The sequence below is a fragment of the Marmota marmota genome, unplaced genomic scaffold (assembly GCF_001458135.2).
Source record: "Marmota marmota marmota unplaced genomic scaffold, marMar, whole genome shotgun sequence".
In the NCBI taxonomy this organism is placed as follows: Eukaryota; Metazoa; Chordata; class Mammalia; order Rodentia; family Sciuridae; genus Marmota; species Marmota marmota.
Window position 1 is genome coordinate 1,094,608 of NW_025999873.1, and position 24,170 is coordinate 1,118,777.

General features: G+C 34.8%; 1 protein-coding gene across 8 annotated transcripts in view; it reads left to right on the forward strand.

Moving 5' to 3' along the window:
- Nucleotides 1–24,170, forward strand: part of Akap10 (A-kinase anchoring protein 10) — a 70,799-nt gene that overhangs the window by 43,667 nt on the left and 2,962 nt on the right. For 6 of the 8 annotated variants that reach the window (XM_015506823.2, XM_048786248.1, XM_048786219.1 and 3 more), the window contains 6 exons: nt 469–613; nt 2,433–2,606; nt 7,370–7,479; nt 10,084–10,166; nt 16,804–16,856; nt 17,449–17,544. In XM_015506823.2, the coding sequence (XP_015362309.1) occupies nt 469–613; nt 2,433–2,606; nt 7,370–7,479; nt 10,084–10,166; nt 16,804–16,856; nt 17,449–17,544 (661 nt within the window). Of the gene's footprint in view, nt 1–468; nt 614–2,432; nt 2,607–7,369; nt 7,480–10,083; nt 10,167–11,959; nt 14,268–16,803; nt 16,857–17,448; nt 17,545–24,170 lie in introns of those variants that run through there. The other 2 variants (XR_007341603.1, XM_048786221.1) reach the window with 2 other exon arrangements.

The window sequence follows — 24,170 nt, forward strand, 5'->3', positions numbered from 1 at the left end:
TCTTAGTTACTCTCCTTATATCAAAGAAGACATTTGGCATTTGTTTTTTAGGGATTGGCTAGCTTCACTTAGCATAATCTGCTCTAATGCCATCCATTTCCCTGTAAATTCTATGATTTTGTCATTCTTTTCTTACTTTTTTATAAATCCATTTCTATCAACTAAATTCTGAAAGAGGGCTAGGTGCCCATCAAATATGTGTGATTCTTTCCTTTACTTGGTCGTAGCTTGACTTAAACAAACACCAGCAGAGTTGACTGGACAGAAGCTAAGGATGGCTGGAAGGCAGGTAGGTAGGTTGCAGATTCATCCAGATATTTTTGACAAAGTGAGAATAAGTAAAGATTATAGTAGAGCTGTCATCACTGTTCTCTGTGGTTCTAGGTCTGCAACTGAATCAAGTAATGACAAAAATTGCTTATACTTGCTATGGAATTTGATTTTACTTTGGATATCTTTCTGCCATAGATACTTCTCCCTCCAAGCCACACATCCTCTTGGATTTGATGATGTTGTGCGATTAGAAATTGAATCCAATATTTGCAGGGAAGGTGGACCACTCCCTAACTGTTTCACAACTCCACTACGACAGGCCTGGACAACCATGGAGAAGGTAACCAGGATCTCCAAAAGTATTACAAGAAGTTTTTTTTTTACTAGTGGATCCCAGAAAATATTCCATGGGAAAAAGCAAACATAACACAATAGTGGAAAATGGCAGCAGTATAACATAGTGACTAGGAGCAGAGGCCTTGAGTCTGGAATGAGTTTTAGTATATAAACTTTTATAGTCAGAGTGACCTCAGTTACTGAAATTCTGTACTGCCATTGTCTTCATCTGCCAAGAATTGCACAGAATCTAGGACAGCTTGTGAGGTTATATTGCTAATACATGGCATGTGTATACAGTTGGGAAAAGGTTAATTAAGCACTGTTACATAATACATTACACAAAATCTGAATTTCTGATATTATACATAAAGATCAAATCTTTGAAAAGCTGGAGGTAACAGAATATCACCAGTTATCTAAGGATAATTCTTTTTCATAGTTGGAATTAAAAATTTTATGAATTTAAAAGTCCAGATCTATAGCATATAAATGATATTAACTTTCTGGGTTATAAAATTAAAATATAGCCTGGCATGGTGGTGCATGCCTGTAAAGGCGGCTAAGGCAGGAGGATCGCAAGTGCAAAACCAGCCTAAGCAACTTAGCAAGAACCTGTCTCAAAATAAAAAAAAATTGAATACAGAGAAAAACAAAATGCTAAGACAGTCCTTACTAAATGTTTATAGGTAAAGAACTTGCACTAATTTACCAGCAGGACCCTGGTAGATAACTGGGAAGAGGACAATGAAGACATGAATGATTCATTTAACAAGTACTTTGAATATTTCTGTTAGTTGTTGGTGTTATGGTGGTGAATAAAATAAAGGTGGTTTCTGCTCCCTCCCCCAGCTTAGTCTATAAAGAAGGTACATATTAAATACAGACATAAATATTTACAAGGGTGCTAAGTGCTATGAACGAAAGCTTTTGTAGTAAATGCAGATAATAAACATGGAAGCTTATTCATCATCATTAGTAATTATTAAGTGGAAATAAAAACATTTGTGCATTCAAATTTAACAATTTGAAAAGAACAAAGCACAAAACCCAGTTTTAGAAAGCTCATGTGGAAATAGATACTTGATATATTCCTAATGATACAAATTAATAACACATTTTTGTGGGGGTTTTTTTTTGTAAATTTTTTTTTAGTCATAGTTGGACACAATACCTTTATTTTATTCACTTATATGGCGCTGAGGATCGAACCCAGCACCTTGCACATGCTAGGCGAGTGCTATGCCACTGAGCCTCAACCCCAGCCCTGATAACATACTTTTGAAAGATAAATTGCCCATATATGCCAAAGTTAAAATTAGCTAAGCAAGCAGTAATATCCTGACAATTTATCTTAAAGAAATTAGTTCAGGGGCTGGGGTTGTGGCTCAGTTGTAGAATGCTTGCCTAGCATGTGTGGGGCACTAGGTTCTATCTTCAGCACCACATAAAAATAAATGAAGATTTAAAAAAGCAGTTCAGAACCAAAAATCAATATAACACAAAACTTTAACATTTATCACAAACCAGAAAGATCTAGTTTCAGATTATTCTACCCTGTAGACGATTTTCTGCTAAGAATTAATATCAAGACATGCAGTTTCTATGAGAAGTGTTTTTTGGGGTGGGGGCAACAAAATTGTATGTGTCAATAATTTTAATTGCCAAGTAAACTGTACAGAGCAGTAATATTCAGGGTAACAAGAAGTAGTATGAACATTTGTTTTATCTGGTAGAATTACAGGTAAAATATGTTTATTAAAATATAGTTTTAGATGCATTTGATTTTTCAACTTTAAAATTACGTTTTTCCTCTCTTTCAGGTCTTTTTGCCAGGCTTTTTGTCCAGCAATCTTTATTATAAGTATTTGAATGATCTCATTCATTCAGTTCGAGGAGATGAGTTTCTGGGAGGCAGTGTTTCACTGACTGCTCATGGTTCTGTTGGCCTTCCGGATGAGTCTCTTCCAGGTGGCACAGACAATGCCACTTCACAGGTAGTCACTGATTTGCATCTACCAGTAGGAAGATGTATACCAATCCTTTCCTTTAAATAGCAGTACTAGATCCTATTTGTAAGTTTTAAGTTATCGATATAAAAGAGAAAGTTAGCCTACTTACTATTTATAATCAAAGTATTTGTAGTGAATAACCATACACATTGTGAAGTATCTTACTGTTTTATTCAGGCCATTACTCTGCTAGACATTGTGGCTGTTCCTTTTACTAAATTCATTTTTAGCCTCTGAGGAGCTCTTTGTGTAATTGAGAAATTTTAATAACTAAATTTGGATGCTTTTTTTTAATAGAAAAGTGAACTCTTTAAGTTTCATAATATTGACCTTTTGGGTTCATTTTGAACTAGAATGCTATATTGTATATATTTCTTTGACTTTTGGGTTTTGGGGGGAGCATTAATCCTAAATCAAACCTTACCTGATTGTCCCCACAATCTCATGAAATGGGATATTCTGAAGACAGAATATCTAAAGGAGGCATTAAGAAGTTAACCAGTTTTTAGGCTGTGAAGTTAGTCAGTGGTAGAGTGCTTAGCTAGCATGTGTGAGACCTTAGGTTCAATCCCCAGCACTGCCAAAAATGAATGAATAAATAAATATATAAATGAATGAATGAATAAAGTTATTTTGTTAAAGTTACATAGTGGTAGAGCCAGAAATATTACCCTCCAGGCATTCTTAACCATAAGCTTTATAATATAACTTATTAATCTTATCACTATTGACAAATGAGTAAGTAACACTGCAAACTTTTGAATGCTGGATCTTGGATAAGTTTTAAGACAGTACTACTTTACTGCTGTCAACAAGGTTCTCTTGAATACTTTTTCTCCTTATTAAGTTTACATAGGGGGCAACCTGCTAAGTGTGGTTGCCATTTTGTTTTTTTATATAAACTAGAAGGGCTTGTTTTTATTTATTATTATTTATCTTGGGTAATAGGATTGAACCCAGGACTTCATGCTTTTTAAGCATACTCTACCACTGAGCTACATCCCCAGCAACATAAAGTTTGTTCGTATTTTTGCTTGAAGTATACTACATACAGAAACCTGCACTTATCAAAACTATATATAGAATTTTCACAAACAGAGCTAACCCATGTAACTGACATCCAGATTAAGAAACAGAACATTAATAGCCAGAAGCCCTCTGGAGCCCCTTCTAGTCTCTATCCTCTTCCCTGCCAGGATAGCTACTGTCCTGTCTTGACAGCATATACCTATTCACTTTGTAAATGAAGTCATATAATGTATTTCTTTTTTTTTTTTTTGGTATGGCTATATTATAATAATTCACATTTATATTATATAATTCAATGGTTTTTAGTATATTCAAAATTTTATCTTTTTATTCAGAACTATCTCTACAGTGAATCTTAAAGTATTTTTATACCCCAAAAGGAAATCCCATTTACTATACTACAAATCCCTGCTCTTCAGCCATAGGGAACTGCTAATCTATTTTTTGTCTCTATAGAGCCAAAGATTTGCTTATTTTGGATATTTCATAGAAGTGGAACCATTTAAGATGTGGCCTCTTGTGACTGACTTTTCATTTAGCATCACATTTTCAAGGTTCATCCATGTTTAGTGTGTATCAATCAGTTGGTAGACATTGAGTTCCCCTCTTTCTGCTATTATGAATTATGGTACTGTGAACATTTGTGTACAACTTTTTATATGGACTTGTGTTTTTATTTCTGTTGTTGTATTCACCTAGGTGTATTTTTTGAGCAATTGCCAGACTGTTTTCCAAGGTGACTACCATTTTGTGTCCCACCCACATTATATATGAGATTTCCAATTTATACATTCTTATCAGAACTTATCATCTGTCTTTTTGTTTATAGCCACCTTGGGTATAAAGTTTTATTTCATTGTGGTTTTTATTTTCATTTCCCTGATGACTTATAATCTTGCGCATCTTTTCATGTGTTTATTGGCCTTTTAAAATTTATCTTTGAAGAAAGTTTATTCGAATTCTTTACCCATTTTTACATTGGGTTGTCTGTCTTTTTATTATGACTTGGAGTAGTTCTTTTTATATTCTAGATATGTCCTTTATCAGACTTACTAGATAGTGATTTGCAGATATTTTCTCTGGTTTTGTAGGCTGTTTTTTTTTTTTTGTTGTTGTTGTTGTTTGTTTTGTTTTGTTTTTTTACTTTTCTTTATAGTGTTTTATTTTTTGTTGTTGTTTTGTTATTATTGTTGGGTTTTGGCAGTACTAGGAATTGAACTCAGGAATTGAGCATGCTTGGCATGTGCTCTACCACTGAGCTACTTGCCTATCCCTCTTGATAGTGTCTTTTGAAATTCAGAATCTTAAGTTTTGATGAAGTCTAGTTTGTCTGTTTGCTTTGGTTGTACAGACTTTTGGTATTATGTCTAAGAACCATTGCCAAATATGCAGTAACCATGATTTACAGTTTGCTGTGTTTTCTTCCAAGGGTTTTCTATCTGATCCATTTTAAGTTAGCTTTGCATGTGGTATGAGGTAGAGGTCCAACTTCATTCTTTTTCATATTGATATCCAGTTGTCCCAACATCATTTGTTGAAAAAACTATTCTTACATCATTGAATCATAGAAAAATCAATTGGCCGTGTAAATATGTTTTTATTTCTGAACTTTCAGTTATTTTCCATTCAACTGTGTGTTTATCCTTGTGCCAGTACCACCTTGTTTTGAGTACTAAGTTTTGAAATCAGAAAGCATTTGTACTGTAGCTTTTTTCCCCCTTTTTTAATTTTTATTTTTTCTTTTCATTTTCAACATTGTTTTGGTTTTTCTGGATCCTTTGCATTCCATATGAACTTTGCCATCAGCTTTTTCATTTTGGTGAAGATTGCATGGAATCTGCCTTGGGGAGTATTCTCATCGTAAATCTTCTAATCAACACAGGATATGTTTCTATTTATTTATGTCTTCTTTAATGTATTCCAGTAACATTTTATAGTTTGTTCCCAAGTTTTTCTTTTTTCTTTTGTAGTAGGGCTTAAACTCAGGGTTGCTTTTACCACTGAGCTATATCCCCAGCTCCCCGCAACTTTTTAAAAAATTTTGAGACAAGTTCTCAGTAAGTTGTTGAGGCTGGCCTAGAACTTGCAGTCCTCTAACGACAGTTTCCCAGATCCTTGGGATTACAGTTGTGTGCTACTGTACCTAGCCCATTTTTCTTTCTGATGCAATTATAAATAGAATTGTTTTCTTAATTTCATTTTGGATTGTTCTGATATGCTCATTTTTGTGTGTTAATTATGTGCTTTGAACTTTGCTAAATTTGCTTATTAGCTTTAATAGCTTTCTTGTGAATTCTTTAGGATTTTCTGTATAAAATGTTTCCTGTGAATAAGGATAATTTTCTTCCTCTCCACTTTGGATGCTTTGTATTTTCTTTTTTCATCTAATCATTCTGGTTAGAACTTTTAGAACAATGTGAAGTAGGCGTGACAAAAGCAAGCATCTTTGTCTTATTTTTGATCTCATAGGGAAAGCTTTTGAGTTTTTCATCATTTAATATGAAGTTAGATGTGACTTTTTAAATTTATCAATGTTGTTTATCAGATTGAATAAGTTCCCTACTAATCTTAATTTTTTTAATTACAAAAGGGTACTAGATTTTGTCAAATGTCCTTTCTGTGCCAATGAAATAGTAACATAGGTTTCTGGGGTTTTTCTTTCTATTGATAAGTATTAAATTGATTTTCAGGTATTAAGCCAACCTTGCTTTCCTAGGATAAATCCCACAAGGTTATGGTGTTTAGTAATCCTTTCAACATGCTGCCAGATGTAGTTTTGTTGAGGATTTTATATCAGTATTCATAAAATAATACACTCCATAATATGAGAGATTTGTCTTGGTTTTCTTGTGATATATGGATTTGATATCTGAGTAGTAATTGTCTCATAGAATTAATTGAAATGTGTTCCTTTCTTTTTATTCATTTTATGATGAATGTTTCTTTTCGATCTAACTATGTATCTTAGAGAGTATTCTTTTTCTCTATTTGAGTCCCCCTCTTCTCCATCAATGAAGCATTGTTTAAGTGTTTGTTAAATTATTTTGTTCATTTACTATATGCCTAAGTTATGACTATTAGGCTTGATTCCTCCCTTTTGTTATTTTAAACAGTGCTGCAGCAAATAATCTTGCATATATGTCATTTTGCGTAAGTGTGAGTCTGTCTATAGTTGAGTTTCTAGAAGTAGAATTTCTAGATCAACCCATAGCTCTGTATTTCATGAAAATACCAAATTTAACTTGCTTTTTTTGTAGGAGTGGGGTGTAGGAGGTAGAATGCTGGAGAGGAACATACTGTACTCAGCTAGCTTGTCATTCTAGAAAGGGTTCTTTAGCTTCTATTTTGTCAAACAACCTCACTGAGAATCCAAAACATTCATGATCACCCTGTAAAAAGTTGGGCTTTGTTAGCTAAGATACATGTGTGGATGGATGAGAGCTTTGTACACTGGGAAAATAATGCCTGTAAGGATAGCACATTTGTCGAAACTTAGGTCATTATGAAAACAGATTTGGCATGTTAAATACATGTTTTACATTTTAATCTTTTGCTCTCCTTCAGCATTTCAGAATTGTTGCTATTGAGTTTCTCAGTAGTAAAAGGATTGAGTGAAAATCATACATTGAAGAAAATTTTGTACAGATCTGTCATAGTCCAGACAAAGGACTGATTGTTTCCTGAATAATGTATTACTTATTTTATAATTTCTATTGTAGTCCAATGTGAAAAAAGCCAGTATTAAAATTCTGAAAAATTTTGATGAAGCGATAATTGTGGATGCTGCGAGTCTGGATCCAGAATCTTTATATCAACGGACATATGCAGGGTAAGCTTAGCTGATGTCTAGAATTTTTACAAATGTAAAAAATTTAGCCAGGTGTGGTTACACCTATAATCCCAGCTACTCAGGAGGCTGAGGCAGTAGTATCACAATTTAGAAGCCAGCCTGGGCAGCTCAGTGAGACCCTGTCTCAAAATAAAATTTTAAAAGAAGGACTAGGAATGTAGCTCAGTGGTAGAATATTTGCCTGTCATTCAAGAGTCAGTCCAGGGCCTCGTGCATGATACAACAAATAGAAGAATTTACATCTTTTAAAATTTTTAATTAAATTTATAGTGTGAGATTTATAATATATAGTGTGAGAGTAACATTGTGGCTAAAGTGAAGGCTCTGGAGTGACTTCTTGGGTTTTCATCTTGGCTTTGCTACTTATTAGCAAGCTGCTTAACCTGTTTATGTCTCAGTTTTTCATCTGTAAAATGAGAATAATATTAATACTTCCTTGAGTTGAAGGGATTAAAGAAGATAATACATGAAAAGCATTTAAAATGTTAACCTGATATCTAGTAGGCACATCATAAACATTACCATCCTTATTCCACCAGCATATGCCAGATTAATGAGTGTCTTGGTAATATAGTCTGTCTCTTACACATTTTGTTTGATTCACATGATAGCTATGTCAAAGTTTTGGTCTTAAAAACAAAAAGCAAAAAAGATGCCAACATCATTTATTGTGGAGTACATAACTAGCATTTGGAAAATGGAATGTAATCATTCCTTTGTACTTAAGAACTAGGTTGTGTTCATTTTACCTGGGAAGAGAAAGACAATGATACATAAGATATGCCACTTACTGAGAGTTACTACAGACAAATCATAAAATCACTGCCTCTTCTCTGAAGATAGCTTAATACATAAACCTGTGTAGTCTTGATTACCCTACCTCAGCCCCTAACCTAGTCCCAACAGTACCATGAAGGAGGGTTTTCAACATGTTTAATTGCTGTTTATCAGAAAGTAACAGTGATTTGGGGGAAACTGAGGAGTCTTTGTTGAAGGAAGGGACTGGAGTTGTAGCTCAGTGGTAGAGCGCTTGCCTAGCATCTGTGACGCACTGGGTTTGATTCTGAGCACACATATAAATACATAAAGAAAATAAAGTTCCATCAACAACAAAAAAAATTTAAAAAATATTGAAGAAATTAAAATTTATTTAATTTCATTGTCTTTGGAAAGTACACTTCAGCTGTGTCATACTTATAGTTTATAATCTGTAATTGTTTTAGTGATCTTTTAGAAAATAGTGGATGATAAGCCTGAATGAGTTAATTCCCAAAGGTAAGATTTATTCTTAAGGAATGGTTTATTTACATAAGAAAGTTTTATCAATCGTGAAATGTTTACCTCTACATTTTTGTGTGTATAAATGTATATTTTAAATAATCTATAAAATGGATCCAAAAAGAGAAATGATAATTTTTCTTCATCATTTTTAAAGTTGGTTTTCATTGTTTGTTTTAGTTTTATGATTTTAGCATCTTCCTAAAGTTAAGACAAATTTTTATCAGTTGGTATAGGCATACGTATGTGCCATGAATGAAATGAGGATTTATTAAGAAGAATACTTCTAAGGGCTGGGGATGTAGCTCAGTGGCAGAGCGCTTGCCTCACACATGTGAGGTACTGGGTTCAATTCTCAGCACCACATATAAATAAGTTAAAAAAAAAAAATAAAGGTCCATTGACAACTAAAAAAATATTTTTTAAAAGATTATCTGTAAAATAAAGTCCCCTTTATCTGGAATAAAATTATACAGGTATCACAAAAATTTTCTTCTTTTAACCAACTTTTAATTACAAATAGATTATTCTTATAAAAAATTAAATTTACCTATAAGTTTAATGTCTTCTAATTTAACGTACACCAATGCTTATTTTCTCTCCTTCTTACTTAGAGTAGTCACTGTTACGTTATAGTTTCCTTCCTTCTTTCCTTCCTTCTCTTTCCTTTTTAAAAAATAGTACTGGGGATTGAACCCAGAAATGTTCTTCCAATAGTTTTGAGACAGGATCTTGCTAAATTGCCCATGTTGGACAAGAATTTGTAATCCTTATGTCTCAGCCTCCCATGTCACTGGGATTACAGACATGCTGCACTCTGCCTTGCCTATTTGCTTATTTTTATGTAATTGATACTGTGCTCTATTCTGTGTCTTGTGCTATCATTTACAGTTTTGGAGTTTTGTTTATTTGCTTGCTTACTTGTTTTGTTTTGGGGGTTTTGGGTGCTGAGGATTGAACCCAGGGCATCATGCATGCTAAGCATACACTCTACAGTGAATTAGAACCCCAATCTCTTCTTTATAATGTATTCTGATCATTGTTAGAGCAAGTCCTACTTCTTTGTTCCTTCTTTTAGAAAATTGTTTATTCTTGTGCCTTTTCTCTTCTGCATGAATTTTAGAACTGTGAATTCCCTATTTGTCATGTTTCATAACCTGTTTGAGATTTTGAATGAAATTTAATTGAATTTGCTTTCTGTGGAGGAAGGTTCTATTTTCAGTAAGCTTTTTAGATTTATATGAAATGCTTAAAAAGGGATTAAATTCTAGCTATTAGAAGTTACATATAATTTTTCTTATGTAGGAAGATGACATTTGGAAGAGTCAGTGACTTGGGTCAGTTTATCCGAGAATCTGAGCCTGAACCCGATGTAAAGAAATCAAAAGGTTTGTGGTATTTTTATACTTCATATTAAACCTTTGCTCATGTTACTCACTGGCTATAATTGAAGGGCTGCTTAAGTTTAAACTGGTCATAACCACCATATCTTTCACCCCATGTTTACATTCACAAGTTAGTACAAGGGCTGAATGAAGTTACTGAACCGGCTTTACCAAAATGGAAGGCAGAGTAATGAGAAAAGATTGCTTACCTTTTTATTTAGTGGCAAAATACCCAATCCACATTAGACTCGAGATTTATCTTTATTTTATTAAATTTTCACAAAACCATTGAAAATTATTATGAGATATATATGGAGAATATTAGTAGGTTGAAATTCAAATCCTTACTTCGTTTAATCAGCAGAAGAGTGGCTTGGTCAATTCTAGAGTTAGACTCATATCTTTTTTTTAAGTGCCTTTGTGATTGATTTTAGCTTCCAAACAGTTGATTTATACAGGAAGATTATAGAAACAAATGTGAATCTATTTGGATATGTGATTGGCTGACAATAGTGTCTTGAGTAAAGGATGCTAACTTTATTAAGTAGAAAGTACTCCATTTTAATAAGTGTATTTAAAATTAAGAACTATTGTTAATCTTTCTATTGAATTTAATAATACTAAATTCCTATTACGTTTATCCTATTTTTTTAACCCAACTACAGCTGGGTGATGAATTATATGCTTTATTTTGATGAATGCTCTAGGTTAGATCTACATAGTTGAAAAAAATACAACCGATTTTTTGAAGCAATTTAGAACAGAAAGGGACCTATTACTTACTTGACCTTATTTATCCATATAATTGATTCTATTTATTTTCTGTTTTGTCAGAGAAGTCTCAGGTCCTCAGTTAAGAAGAATATAAAGACTAAGGAAAAATATAAACACTTTATTCATCAAATTGCTTGTTTTTTCCCTTGCCTGTGCTAGGGATTAAATGCAGGACCTCAGGCATGCTAGGAAGGTACTCTCTCTGAGCTGGTAAATCACTGAGCTAGTATCTGCAGCCCACTAAATGATTTTTTAGTGCCTCTGTATACTAATATTCACTGAGCATGTTAGAAGGTGCAGATCCTGTCCTCAAGAAACTTACAGTCTAGTAGTTATGTGTCTTGTCTTGGGTAAAAGATGAATATTGGGAAGAGATAGCCTTGAAATAGAGGAAGTGCTGGATGACCTCTGTGAGACATTGGCCAGGAAGAACTCTACAGTGTCATTAGGTAGCATTTGTCAATGAGGATAATGGGGTCTCCAGTATTAACAGAAAAATCTCTATTTAGTTTTTTTGTTTTTTTTTTAATCTGTTCTTATACCTCTGACAGCTCATGAAGCAATGTTACTACTCCATATACAGATGTTGGAAATATTATAGCATAGGAATTGGGAGTTTGCAGTTAGCTTGTTTTATATGAAGTAAGATATATTATGAAAAAAGATACACAAGAAATTTTTTCCTAAATCGTGATCTCTGCTCAATCTCTTTATGCTATTCATTTGTTCTAAAAAATTGATGAGTGCCTATTATATATGTCTACTAGGTCCTGAGAAGAAACAGAATTTTTTTTCTTATAACTTAAATGATAGTGAAGGAGACATTAAACAGATAATACTGTTTATGTACATGTTTGTAAATATGAGCGTGTGTGTGTGTGTGTGTGTGTGTGTGTGTGTGTGTGTAAGCATAAAAAGTAGGGTAATGGGCTGGCAGAGTAGTGGGTAGTGGTATTTGAATGGTCTTCAGCAAAGGCCTCATTGAGGCGACAGCATTTTAAGTAAAGATCTTAACCCAATAGGGGAGAATCTCAGGCAATATCTGGAAGAAAAGTGTTCTTGGTTAAAGAAACAAGGGACAAGACCATTGTGGCTGGAGTACAGTGAGCAAAGGGATGAGTGGTAGAAGGTGAGTGAGAGACTATGGCAAGGACTGGAAAGTATTGGGGAAACATGGGAGGTTGAATCAGGGAAGCAATGTAATGTGACTTATGTGTTAAAGGGATTGCTCTGGCAGCTGTTTGGAAATAAAGTGTCGAGCTTTAAGAGAGGCAGAGAAACAAAACATTCTTGTCAGAATCTAAGTAAGGGAGGATAGTTGTAGATTAAGCTTAAGTGGAGATTAGGCTGCAAGTGGGCTATATTTGAAGGTAGAGTCAGTAAGTTCGTATCTCTATCAGCAAGCCCATCCACCAGTTTACTGGCATTATTACTTTAATCAAGATGTGCTTATATAAAGTTACAAATAGGAGTTTGTTAAATATATCCACATATCTTGGTTCTTCCTTTGGTTTTCCAGATGTCTCTTTTTAAGTATTTTTTGGTAATATAGGAGCACAGAGATTGCATTCATTCACTAAGAAGGCATTTAAATGATTCCTATGTGCCAGGCACTGTGCTAGATGTCAAAGATGATATAAATAGGAGGATATAACCTCGGTCTGTTTTTACTATAGCTTGGTTTCTTCCTTATGACCAGACTTGTGAAACAATCAGGCTAAGAACCCTACAGAATGTTCAACCTTCTGGATTTTCCTGATTATATTATTTATGTTATTGCTTCATTCCCAGCATTTTTTTTCTTTTTTTTTAAATATATTTACTTTTTAAAATTTTTATTTAAATTGTAGATGGATCTTTATTTTATTTATTTGTATGTAATGCTGACAGTCAAACCCAGTACCTCTTCATAGCATTTCTTGAAAACTAGAAGTTATACCTGAAATTTAAAAAATTTTTTGATATAGATGGACACATTACCTTTATTTTATTTATTTATTTTTATGTGGTGCTGAGGATCAAACCCAGTGCCTCACGCATGCTAGGCAAGCACTCTACCACTGAGCTACAACCCCAGCCTCTACACTGGAAATTTTGATGGTTCAAGTAACATGTCATAAATTATAAGTGCTATGATATGTGATTTATATTTCTACACACACACACACACACACATTTTTGCAGTGCTAGGGAACTCAGAACCTCTCATAGGCTACATGAGAGTTCCCTCTACCACTGAGCTACACCTATACACCCCCTGCCATACATATATAACATTTTTTAAAAGACTATATTGGTGTATACATTTAAAAATCACCTGAAAATATATGCACAAAATTCAGCAGCAGTTACTTTAAGTATTAGAAGAGGGAAGGTACCTTTTACTTTTTATTATAACCTTTCCCCCCACGTTTTGAATTTCCTTACATTGTGCCTATGTCACTTCACCCCTTTCCCCATGGCTTCTTGTGGCAGTTGAAATAAAATCTCTCCTCTTATTGTGTCTTATGAATGTCCCCTTCTGTTTCTATTACCTTACTATGCACTACTCTTTCTTTCACAGACTAAGCTCTAATTCAACTATCCTTTATTCTTTTTCTGAGGTTTCTTTACATTTAGGGCCTCTGCAGCTGCTATTTTCCTCTGCCATGACTTTCATGCCACAACTGGCTCCTCCTTTTCTCAGCATAGTCTCTTCAGAGAGCCCTTTCCAACCCTCAAGATCTAAAATCATCTGTACTACTAACATACCACTTCTTTCTTATTCATTGACTGAAATTATTTTATTTGCATACATTCTTATAATCTTATTTTTCTCATAACTGGAATATTGCCTCTGTGAGAGAAGAGATTTTATCTGTCTTATTTGGCACTATATTCTCCAATTTTAAAATTATGCCAGGTACGTAGTAGATAGTTACTTATTAAATATTTTTTGATTGTATTAATTGATCTTTAAGAATTCCATTAGAGGGGCTGGGGATGTGGCTCAAGAGGTAGCGCGCTCGCCTGGCATGCGTGCGGCCCGGGTTCAATCCTCAGCACCACATACAAACAAAGATGTTGTGTCCGCCGAAAACTAAAAAAAAAAATAAATATTAAAAATTCTCTCTCTCTCTCTCTCTCTCTCTCTCTCTCAAAAAAGAAAAAAAAAAAAAGAATTCCATTAGAGGGGATGGGAGTGTAGCTTGGTGATACAGATCTTGCCTAACATTCACAAGACATGAGTTCAATCCACTGTACCACCAAAAAAAAAAAAAAAAATCATTAGAGATTATGGGTGACAAAATTCTGGACTACATAATTCCATTTAAGAAAAAATATCCAGGAGCTGGGGTTGTGGCTCAGCAGTAGAGCACATGCCTTGCATGTGTGAGGCACTGGGTTCGATCCTCAGCACTACATAAAAACAAATAAACAAACAAAATAAAGGTATATTAAAAAAGAGATAATACATTTTTAAAAAATCCAATTCCTAACACCCCAGAGTAAAGAAAAAAAAATATTTCTTAAATTTGGCTGCCTTTTGCACACTGAGACCCTAAATTTTCTTACCCAGATTACTTTCTTCTTACGATACTCACAGAGGCTCCCCTCTCTTCTCACACCCAAATAATGAATATTTCTTAGCATTTTCAAGCTCATGCAATTTAGATAATACATTGATATATACCACCTCCCCATTCTATAGATGAAGTAATCAAGAAATGGGGACATGTAATTTGTTCAGAATACTGTCTTGATAGTAGTTGTTTACAGTTCATTTTCCCCTTCGTTTACTTTCTTCTCCTTCCTTGCTAAGTATAGCTAGACAGAATGTTTGTCATTTACCAGCCTGTAGTTTTAATTTGGGTTTTGCATCTCTGATAATACAGCACTGAGGAAGAAAAAGTAGAATTTTGAGAAGAGTGTATCTCAGAGGCTTTTTAACAAGGTAATTTAAAAAGTTACATTAAAAATCATCTCAGAGAAAGTGTAACAAGAAGGAATTATAGAAAGATGTTGTGAGCTAAAATAAGAATGAATTGTAGTTGGGGAGTGATTGGTGTCAGAAAACACAATGCAGCAGGATTAGGAGTAATTAGAAGAGGATTTGAAGTTAGTGGTAGCGTGAATTGGAAAGAAGGTCAGATTCATGAGGCTTCCAAGGATAAGTTCAAGAGACTGCATTTCAAGGTGGAATTTGGTAGCATTTTTACTGTGCCAGCAATGGAACCCAGTGAGTTCCCCATGTAAGCTAGGCAAGTGCTTTGCTGCTGAGCCACATCGCCAGCCCTATGTTGAATAGTTTAACATAGGTTCTCTGAAAGAAAAATTTAAGAGAACACACCAAAAAAAGAGTAGATAAGAGGAAGATGAGTTTATAACATGTTAAATTTGAGATTCTTTTATATAATTTGGAAATAAGGATTTGATGCTCAAGGAGGAAATTCTGAATTATTTGCATATTAAAGGAAGTTAAAGCCATAGAAGGGAATGAGATGTCCAGAAGATTACAAGTTGGAAAAAAAGGGGCGGGGGGGCTGACAATGGGGATCCTGGATAAACTCCATGTTAAAGGGGGAACACAGAATAGTCATGGAAGATATAGGTATTAGAGGTAAAGAACAGAGTGTCAATAGGAAAGAGACTGTCAGTAGTGTGACTCTGCAGATAAGCCTGATGAGAAAGCAGTGCATTGATTAATTGAACAGCTGGGTGAAATTTTAGGCAAAGCATTTAACACTGTGGCTCTGTTTGTCCTCATTGACAGTAAAATTTGACCAGACCAGTATTTGACTGTATTTGAAGTTGAGTTATACTGTGGATTGGATAGAGATGACTATTTAAAATTTTGTTCTCATCCAGTTCATTTAGGTAGTCCAACTTATAACAACATGATCTGTACTAGAAGACTGTATAGGAACTGGTCTAAAGGTTTAAAAATATAATAAATGTATTATTATCTGCAGGGTTTCTGATCTCACGACTAAAAGGCTCAGGGGTCACTCCAGTTAAACTGGGCTAACTGGGCTGCATGAAATAACCACACAAGAGACACAATACCTTTTTCTTTGGGGTCACTGTGACGGCTCCTCTCACCTTAAGGGTCCACAGAAAGAGAGAGAGAGCACACGCTGACCCCTTTTATTGAGGAGAAGTTATTTAAATAAGGCAAGGGGTCAGGTTTCAGGGGGCTGAGTCTAACTTCATGATGTCCACTGTTAGCAGGTTGACTGACACCTGGGTAGGCCACACCCAAGGGCACAGTAAGAGAAGGGGACACACACAAGGCACTTCCATGGAAGATTCTATCCTAAACAGGGCAAGGGATTATATTACAAAGGAACAGGTGAGCATAGCTTCACCCATGGGGCTGTAGCAAGACACACCCATGCACAAGACACTGACCCTCGGACTCGAGAAGGGTGGGGAAAGCTCTGCCACATTTCTGCAACTGAGCGCCTCAGCACCCAGCCGGGGATTGTAACTCAGTCATGTGTAAGGTTGGTCTCCCACAGTTATCTCCTGATGTATTGCTAGTTTCTTACCTAAGATCAGTGTCCTGGTTAGATGTTTTTGTTTGTTTGTTTGTTTTAATGTTTACTGTAAATTTGACACTAGATAATAATTTCTTTCATCAGGTAAGGAGAGTAGGAAAAAAAAATCTAGAATTCTGAAATAGCTTTTCAAAAGCACTTCTATGATATTTGTTATGGAACATACAAACATACTTGGTTTTTACCAATGGTAATATTCCTTAATGTTTTGGATGGGATCATACTAGAAAAGAATATCCATGTCTAAAAGTAACAGCTTTTAAATAAGAGCATTTTTAATGTAAAATTATGTATGAAATCTGTATTCAATTTTGTTTTGTTACTAGGATCCATGTTCTCACAAGCTATGAAGAAGTGGGTACAAGGAAATACTGATGAGGTAAATTCTACTTTTAGTATAAAAAGATCCCTTTTATAAATGCTACCCTTTTCTAAGAAAGGTTTTAAAGTTTTCTCTTTCTTTAGTTCCCATGTTTAAACAGCTTGACATATCTGTGCTCCCTTATCCAGAATATAACAAGAAAAGAAAGGCCCTTCTTAGCAATTAAGAATTGCATGGTGATGATAAGAATGATTCTAGACCATGGGACTTCAGTACAGAGACTATGGCCATTGAAGGATATCAATCCATTCAAATTTCCATCAATCAGTAGGCATGGATCATATTGCAGAAACAAAAGCTGTCCTTCCCCACTCTGATTTTACTTTCAAAAGTGGAGGCTTGCTTGAATAGCCATCTCTCATTGAGAGATGGGAGTAGAAAATGTAAAGTGTTAGATTTTGACCTTCTAATACAAAAGTAGTCATATTGGCTGACTCTAGAAAACAGTGCCTGACTCTAGAAAAAATACATGGAAAATATTTGTTATTAAAATTATACCTCTATATGATTGATTTTAGACCTCTAATTATGTGCATCTTGATCCATCTAATGAGTAACCATTATCAACAGTTTAAATTACTTCCTTTAGGCCCAAGAAGAGCTAGCTTGGAAGATCGCTAAAATGATAGTCAGTGATGTTATGCAGCAGGCTCAGTATGATCAACCTATGGGGACATCTACAAAGGTAAGGATGATTTCTGTTCTGAGTTAGCTTGTGTAAAACTGAAAAGAATTATATTCCAAATGTATAAAAATTAAAAAGGACATAGGGTACATCTGTGTCTGCCTTTGAAGGGTTAACTGCTATAGGAATTGCCTTCTCATTATAAATAATTATAAAACTGATAAACTAAAAACAACTTATTTTCAAATATTGAACAGTAGGCAATATAGGACTATAATCCTTGAGAGGAGAATAATATTGAAGTGATACTTCCTTCACTGATTAGAAACAGTTTATAAAGCACAGAGAGGGAAAAACCAAACAGTGCCCGATAGGTTTACTGAATTAAGGAATTAGAAGTCAAAGTTGGAAGAGCTGTTTTGATTAGAAGTTATAGGACAAGGTACCAAAAAAGAGGGAGTGGCCTAGAAAGTGAGCTGCAGAGGAGAGTCCTCTCAAGTCCTTGGCCAAATACTAATCTCTGTATATGTGAAGTAAAAATGCATATATCTAGGGAAAGAATCCCTAGAAGTTAAGATGCTAAGTCATTTTGGCCATAATATTATATAAAACATTGCATAGTGTCCTCACAAAGGATATGTCTTATTACTAGAGCTAAATTAGCCCTAGTAATTTTAAACTTAACCAAGTTTAAAAGCAAATTTTGAAAGGATTGAAATGCTCTATGAATAATAACTCCATGCCAAGACAATCTTCCTTAAAGGAATACAACAAAATTGAGCACTCCACAGTATAAAGTTACCATGTTTATCATCCAATCAAAAATTACTAAGCATGAAAGGAAGCATAGACTGGACCCATAACTAGGGAAGATTCAATCATAAAAACAGGCTCAGAAATGCTGAAATTAGCAAAGGCCATAAAACAACTAGTTTAAAAAGACTCAAATGGAATTTCTTGAAATAAAAAAAATATTGTATCTGACCTGGCACAGTGGTATACGCCTGTAATCCCAGTGGCTCTGGAGGCAGAGGCAGGAGGATCACAAGTTCAAAGCCAGCCTCAGCAATTTAGCGAGGCATTAAGCAACTCGGCCAGACCCTGTTTCTAAATAAAATACAAATAGGTGTGGGGTAGAGTGACCCTGAGTTCAATCCCTGGTTACACCTGCCCCCCCCCCCCAAAAAAAATTGTATCAAGTGAAAAATACTGCATGAGATAAATACCTGCTTAGAAGCCATAAAAGGATTAGTGAAAAACAGTGGAAATTATCCAAAAATAAGTACAACAGAGAGAAGACTGGGAAGAAAAAAGTATAATCCCGATTACTCAGAGTGTGAGGCAAGAGGATCACAAGTTCAAGGTCAGCCTCAGCATGTTAGCAAAATCCTGCCTCAAAAATAAAAAATGAAAAGGACAGGGGATGTGTGTAGCTCAGTGATAGAGTGCCCCTGGGTTCAGTCACTAGTGAGGGCTGGGGAGGGAAGCTGAACAAATAATGATTAAAATTTTTCATATTTGATGAAAATAAAAATAATAGTCTTCTTGTCAAAATGTAAACAAGCCAGAAGATAGCTGAACCAACATCTTTAATATCCAAGAAGAAAAACAGCCTAAACAGTGAAGATATCTTTTTAAATGAAATAAAAATACTTTTATCAAATGAAACCTTAAAGAAATTCATTTTTTGCAGACCTACAATTAAAATAAATCTTAAGAAAGTTCTTCAAGGAGGACAGAGTGGTACCAGCTAGAAATTTCATCTGTAAATAAATGAGTAACTAATTTGATCTTGTTCCCCCACCCCTTTCTTTTTTCTTTTACACATTTTACTGGGAATTGAATCTAAGGGTTGGCACATGCTAGACAAATGTTCTACCATTGAGGTACATCACCAGCCCTATTTTATTTTTTTATTTTGAGACAGGGTCTTGCAGGTTGATCAGGCTGGCCTTGAATTTGTGATCCTCCTTTTTACATTTTTAAAATATATTTTTATGTTTAAGAGGCTTTTTTGTTTAGTTGATTTTGGTTTGGTTTGAGTTTTTTGTTGTTTTTGGCTTGTTTGTTTTTAAAGTACTAGAGTTAGAATTCAGGGGTGTTTTACCCCTATAATCCCTGCCCTTTTTATTTATTTTGAGACAGGGTCTTGCTAAGTTTTCTATTCTGGCCTTGAAATTAGGATCTTCCTGCCTCAGCATTCTGAGTCACACGGATTATATACCACCATTTCCTGAAAGAGATAATTATTTAAAACCAAACAATAACAGTGTGTTGTAGGGTCTATAACATACATAGAAGTAAAATGTACTATAATACAAAGAACAGGAAGGAAGAAGTGAAAATAAACTTTTAAGATTCTAACTTTAAAGATGAGGTCGTATGATGTACCATAAACCTTAAGAGCAAACATAAAAAATGAGTTGTATAGGTGATAAACCAATAGTGAGAGATAAACCAAGCCCCCCCAAAATACTGAATCTAAAAGATACAGGAAAAGAAGAAAAAGAAGAAGAAAGAACTGGTTGGACAAATAACAAGATGATAGATTTAAACCAATCATATTAATAATTACATTACAAATGTAAATGAGAGATTGTCAGATTGGATAATAAAACAACAGGTTTAAAGTAAAAAGTAGAAGTAAAAATAAATATTATGCAGACACTATCAAGTAAGCTGGCCGGATGCAGTGGCGCACGCCTGTAATCGCAGCAGCTTGGGAGGCTGAGGCAGGAGGATCAAAAGTTCAAAGCCAGCCTCAGCAATGGCAAGGTGCTAAGCAACTCAGTGAGACTCTAACTCTAAATAAAATACAAAAAAGGACTTGGGATTGGCTCAGTGGTCGAGTGCCCCTGAGTTTAATCCCTGGTACAAAAAAAAAAAAAACAAAACTGAATAGCTATTTCTAGAAATTAGAGTAAACTTTAAGGAGTATTACCAGACATAGAATCATCCAGAAAATATGAATACATCAATAACAGCTTCAGAATACATGAAGCAAAACTGAGAACTGCATGGAGAAATACCACAACCCCATAGTAACTGTTGGAGATGTCAACGGTTCTTTCTCAGTAATAGAATTTAATGTGCACATGGAAGATTCATCAAGATATTCTTAGCCATGAAACAAAAGTCAGTAAATTTTATATATGCTATAAGGGCCAAGGTTTATTTTTTCTACATATTTGTTCTTATCCATTAAAAAAATCATATTGCTGGGCTGGGGTTGTAGCTCAGTGGTAGAGTGCTCCCCTAGCACATGCAAGGTCCTGGGTTTGATCCTCAGCACCACATATAAATTGTTTAAACAAAGATATTGTGTCCAACAACAATTAAGAAATAAATATTTTTAAAAAATCATATTGCCAATCTTAGGATTTCAAGGATTCTTTTTTTGGGCAGGGGAGGGCAACTGGAGATTTAATGCAGAGGTACTTAATCACTGAACCACGTCCCCAAACTTTTTTATTTTGAGACAGACTCTAAATTGCTAAGTCTGGCTTTGAACTTTTAATTCTCCTGCCTTAGCTCTCAAGACACTGGGATTACTGCACCCTCCAGTTTAAGGATTCTTTATGTATTCTGGATAAAATTCCTTCATCAGAAAGATGTTTGCAAATACCTTCTTCTAATCCAAAGCTTTGTTTTCTCATTTTCTTAACAGAATCTTTTTTTTTTTTTATCTTTATTTTTATTTGGTGCTGAGGATCGAACCCATAGCCTCACACATGCTAGGCGAGCACTCTACCTCTGAGCCACAACCCCAGCACTCCCACCCCTTTTTAACAGAATCTTTTGAAGAGCAGCTTTCACTGTTGGTGAAGTTCAGTTTATCTTTACTTTGCCCCTTATTTGATGGCTCATACTGGGTATGACCTAAGAGATCTTTGCTTAGGCAAAGATTTTGACTATGTCAAAATCCTGAAAATTTTCTTCCACAGGTTTTAGAGTTTGAGCTTTTATATTTAAGTCCATGATCTATTTTGAGTTAAATTTTATATATGCTATAAGGGCCAAGGTTTATTTTTTCTACATATTTGTATATATAAAACCAGTTGTTTCAGCACCATAGGTTGACAAAGATGGTCTTTTCCCCCAATTGAATATCTCTTGGCACATATTCTAAAAATCAATTGGCTACTTGTGGGTCTACTTCTGCACTCTATTTGCTCCATTGACCAATGTCCACCTTTATGCAAATACTATACTGCCTTGACTGTACATTCCCCCCTCATCCATTAAACCTGTTAATAGCTATTAGGTGCTATCAGATGTAGGAAGTTCTCTTATATTCCTAGTGTCCTAAGAGTTTTTGTTAGCAATGGCTGTTGAGTTTTACCAAATTCTTTTTATACATCTATAGATGATCATGTTAATAGGGTAAATTATACAAATTGATTTCCAGATGTTAAAGAACCTTGCATTTCTAGGATATCCCCTACTTGTCATGATGTATTACCCTTTCTATGTATCGCTGGATTAGCTTCCTTATATTTTTTTTTTTTTTTTTTAAAATTTTTTAATATTTATTTTTTAGTTCTCGGCGGACACAACATCTTTGTATGTGGTGCTGAGGATCGAACCCGGGCCGCACGCATGCCAAGCGAGCACGCTACCGCTTGAGCCACATCCCCAGCCCCTTCCTTATATTTTTGTCAAGAATTTTGTGTGTATGTCCATGATGGAAACTAGTCTGTAGTTTTCTTACAATGTTTTTGTCTGATTTTTGGTGTCTTTGTCTGATTTTTGGTGTCTAGGTAATTCTGGTCTTACACAAGGAGTCAGGAATGAGAACCCTCTCTTTATTTTCCTAGAACTTTGCCTAGAATTGGTATTCTTTAAATTATATTTGAGCCTAGAACTTTCTTTGTGGAAAGGTGTTTAACTACACAATCTAATAGATATAGTCATTACTCAGGTTTTCTATTGCTTCTTGCATGAGCTTTGGTAATTTGTGTCAAGGAATTTCTCCATTTCCCTAAATTATTAAACTTATTAGTATGGGGCTGGAGCTGGAGCTTAGTGGCAGAGTGCTTGCCTAGCATGTGCAAGGCACTGGGTTCGATCCTTAGCACCATATACAAATAAAATAAAGGCATTCTGCCATCTACAACTACAAAAATTTTAAAAACTTATTAGCATGAAGTTGTTGATAATATATCCCTACTGTCATTTTAAAAAATTAAATAAATAACTTTATTTATGATACTTCACATATTAAAAATGCCAACTATATAGCAACAAAAGTCCCATAAATTTTAACTGAGGCACAACTACCAATAAAATCAAGGCCCTTTGAAAAATCAAAGATAATGGAATATCAGGGGAGAGAAGTTTTGTTTTCCCAAAATAGACTGTAACAAATGAACTTACTTCCCTGACCCTTAAGGTTCACAATGAGAAAACTTTCTTTTAAGGGCATCCCCAGTCAATAAACTGATCAATTGACCTATATTTATAAAAATAAACCCTATAGTTAAGAAAAATATATTAAATGCCCTCCGTACCCAGAATATAATAAAACTTTTGACACCAGAATGATAAGCCTCTCAGCCAGTCATCAAGTTCACCTGAACAGCAGTGTATACACACCATAGTGTATACACTGAGAAAATATATGGATGTCAGATACTCACATGATAAGGCACCCAATATCATTTTTTTAGGGAAATACAAATTAAAGTTAGTGATATTCCACTACATACCCAAAAGAAAGCTAAGATTAAAAAGAGTGACATTAATTACCATGTATTAGCAAGAATGTACAACAATTTTATTATTGGTGGGAATAAAAAAAGACAGCAAACACTTTGAAAAACAGTTTGACAATTTCTTATAAAGTTAATTGTAAATTAACTAGCCCGATATATTTTCTTAGGAAATCTGGTGTCCAATTTTTTTTTTGAAGTTTTTTTCTTCTTAGACTGATCATATTCCTCAGAGAAAACTCAAGATAAAGTGTAGGCTGCCAGGTTTTTAGGAGCAAAATAGGGCAAAAGAGGGCTCAGTGTTATATTCACCCCTTCCTTGATCACCCTTTTCTCAGTACAGCATCCTTGCCCTCAGTGTGTCTAACCTACTTTGCTCAGAGATCTCAGGCTTTTCTGCTGGCATTAGGGTTAGTTGCCTGACTGGATAGTTTGTAGAGTAATCCATTTAGGTGTTTCTAATTCTAACTTGTTTAACAAGTTCTCATGCTTGTACCCACTCTCATTCCCCTTATTGGGTACAGGTGCCATCACTTTCCCAGGCAAGGTTGCTCCTCAGCTTCTCTAGTTTTAGGATTGAGATTTTCAATTCTGCAAAAGCTGGTTTCAAGAAGGAGCAAGCTTGGTTTGGTGGCACATACCTATAATCCCAGTGATTGCAAGTTCAAGGCCAACCTCAGCAACTTAGTGAGACTCTGTCTTAAAAATCAAAGTGTCTGGGGTTGTGGCCCAGTGGTAGAGTACCCCTGCATTCAGTCCCCAGTAACACACACACACACACACACACACACACACACACACAGAATCCTTTTTATTTTATTTTTTTCAATTTTCTGTAATGCTAACAATTGAACCAGGGCCTTAAGCATGCTAGGTAAGCATTCTATCACTGAACTATACCCCTAACCCCCCCCCCCAAAAAAAAAATATGTTCAGTGACATCATATATCCCTTAGTAGGTTAGAGGGCTTGAAT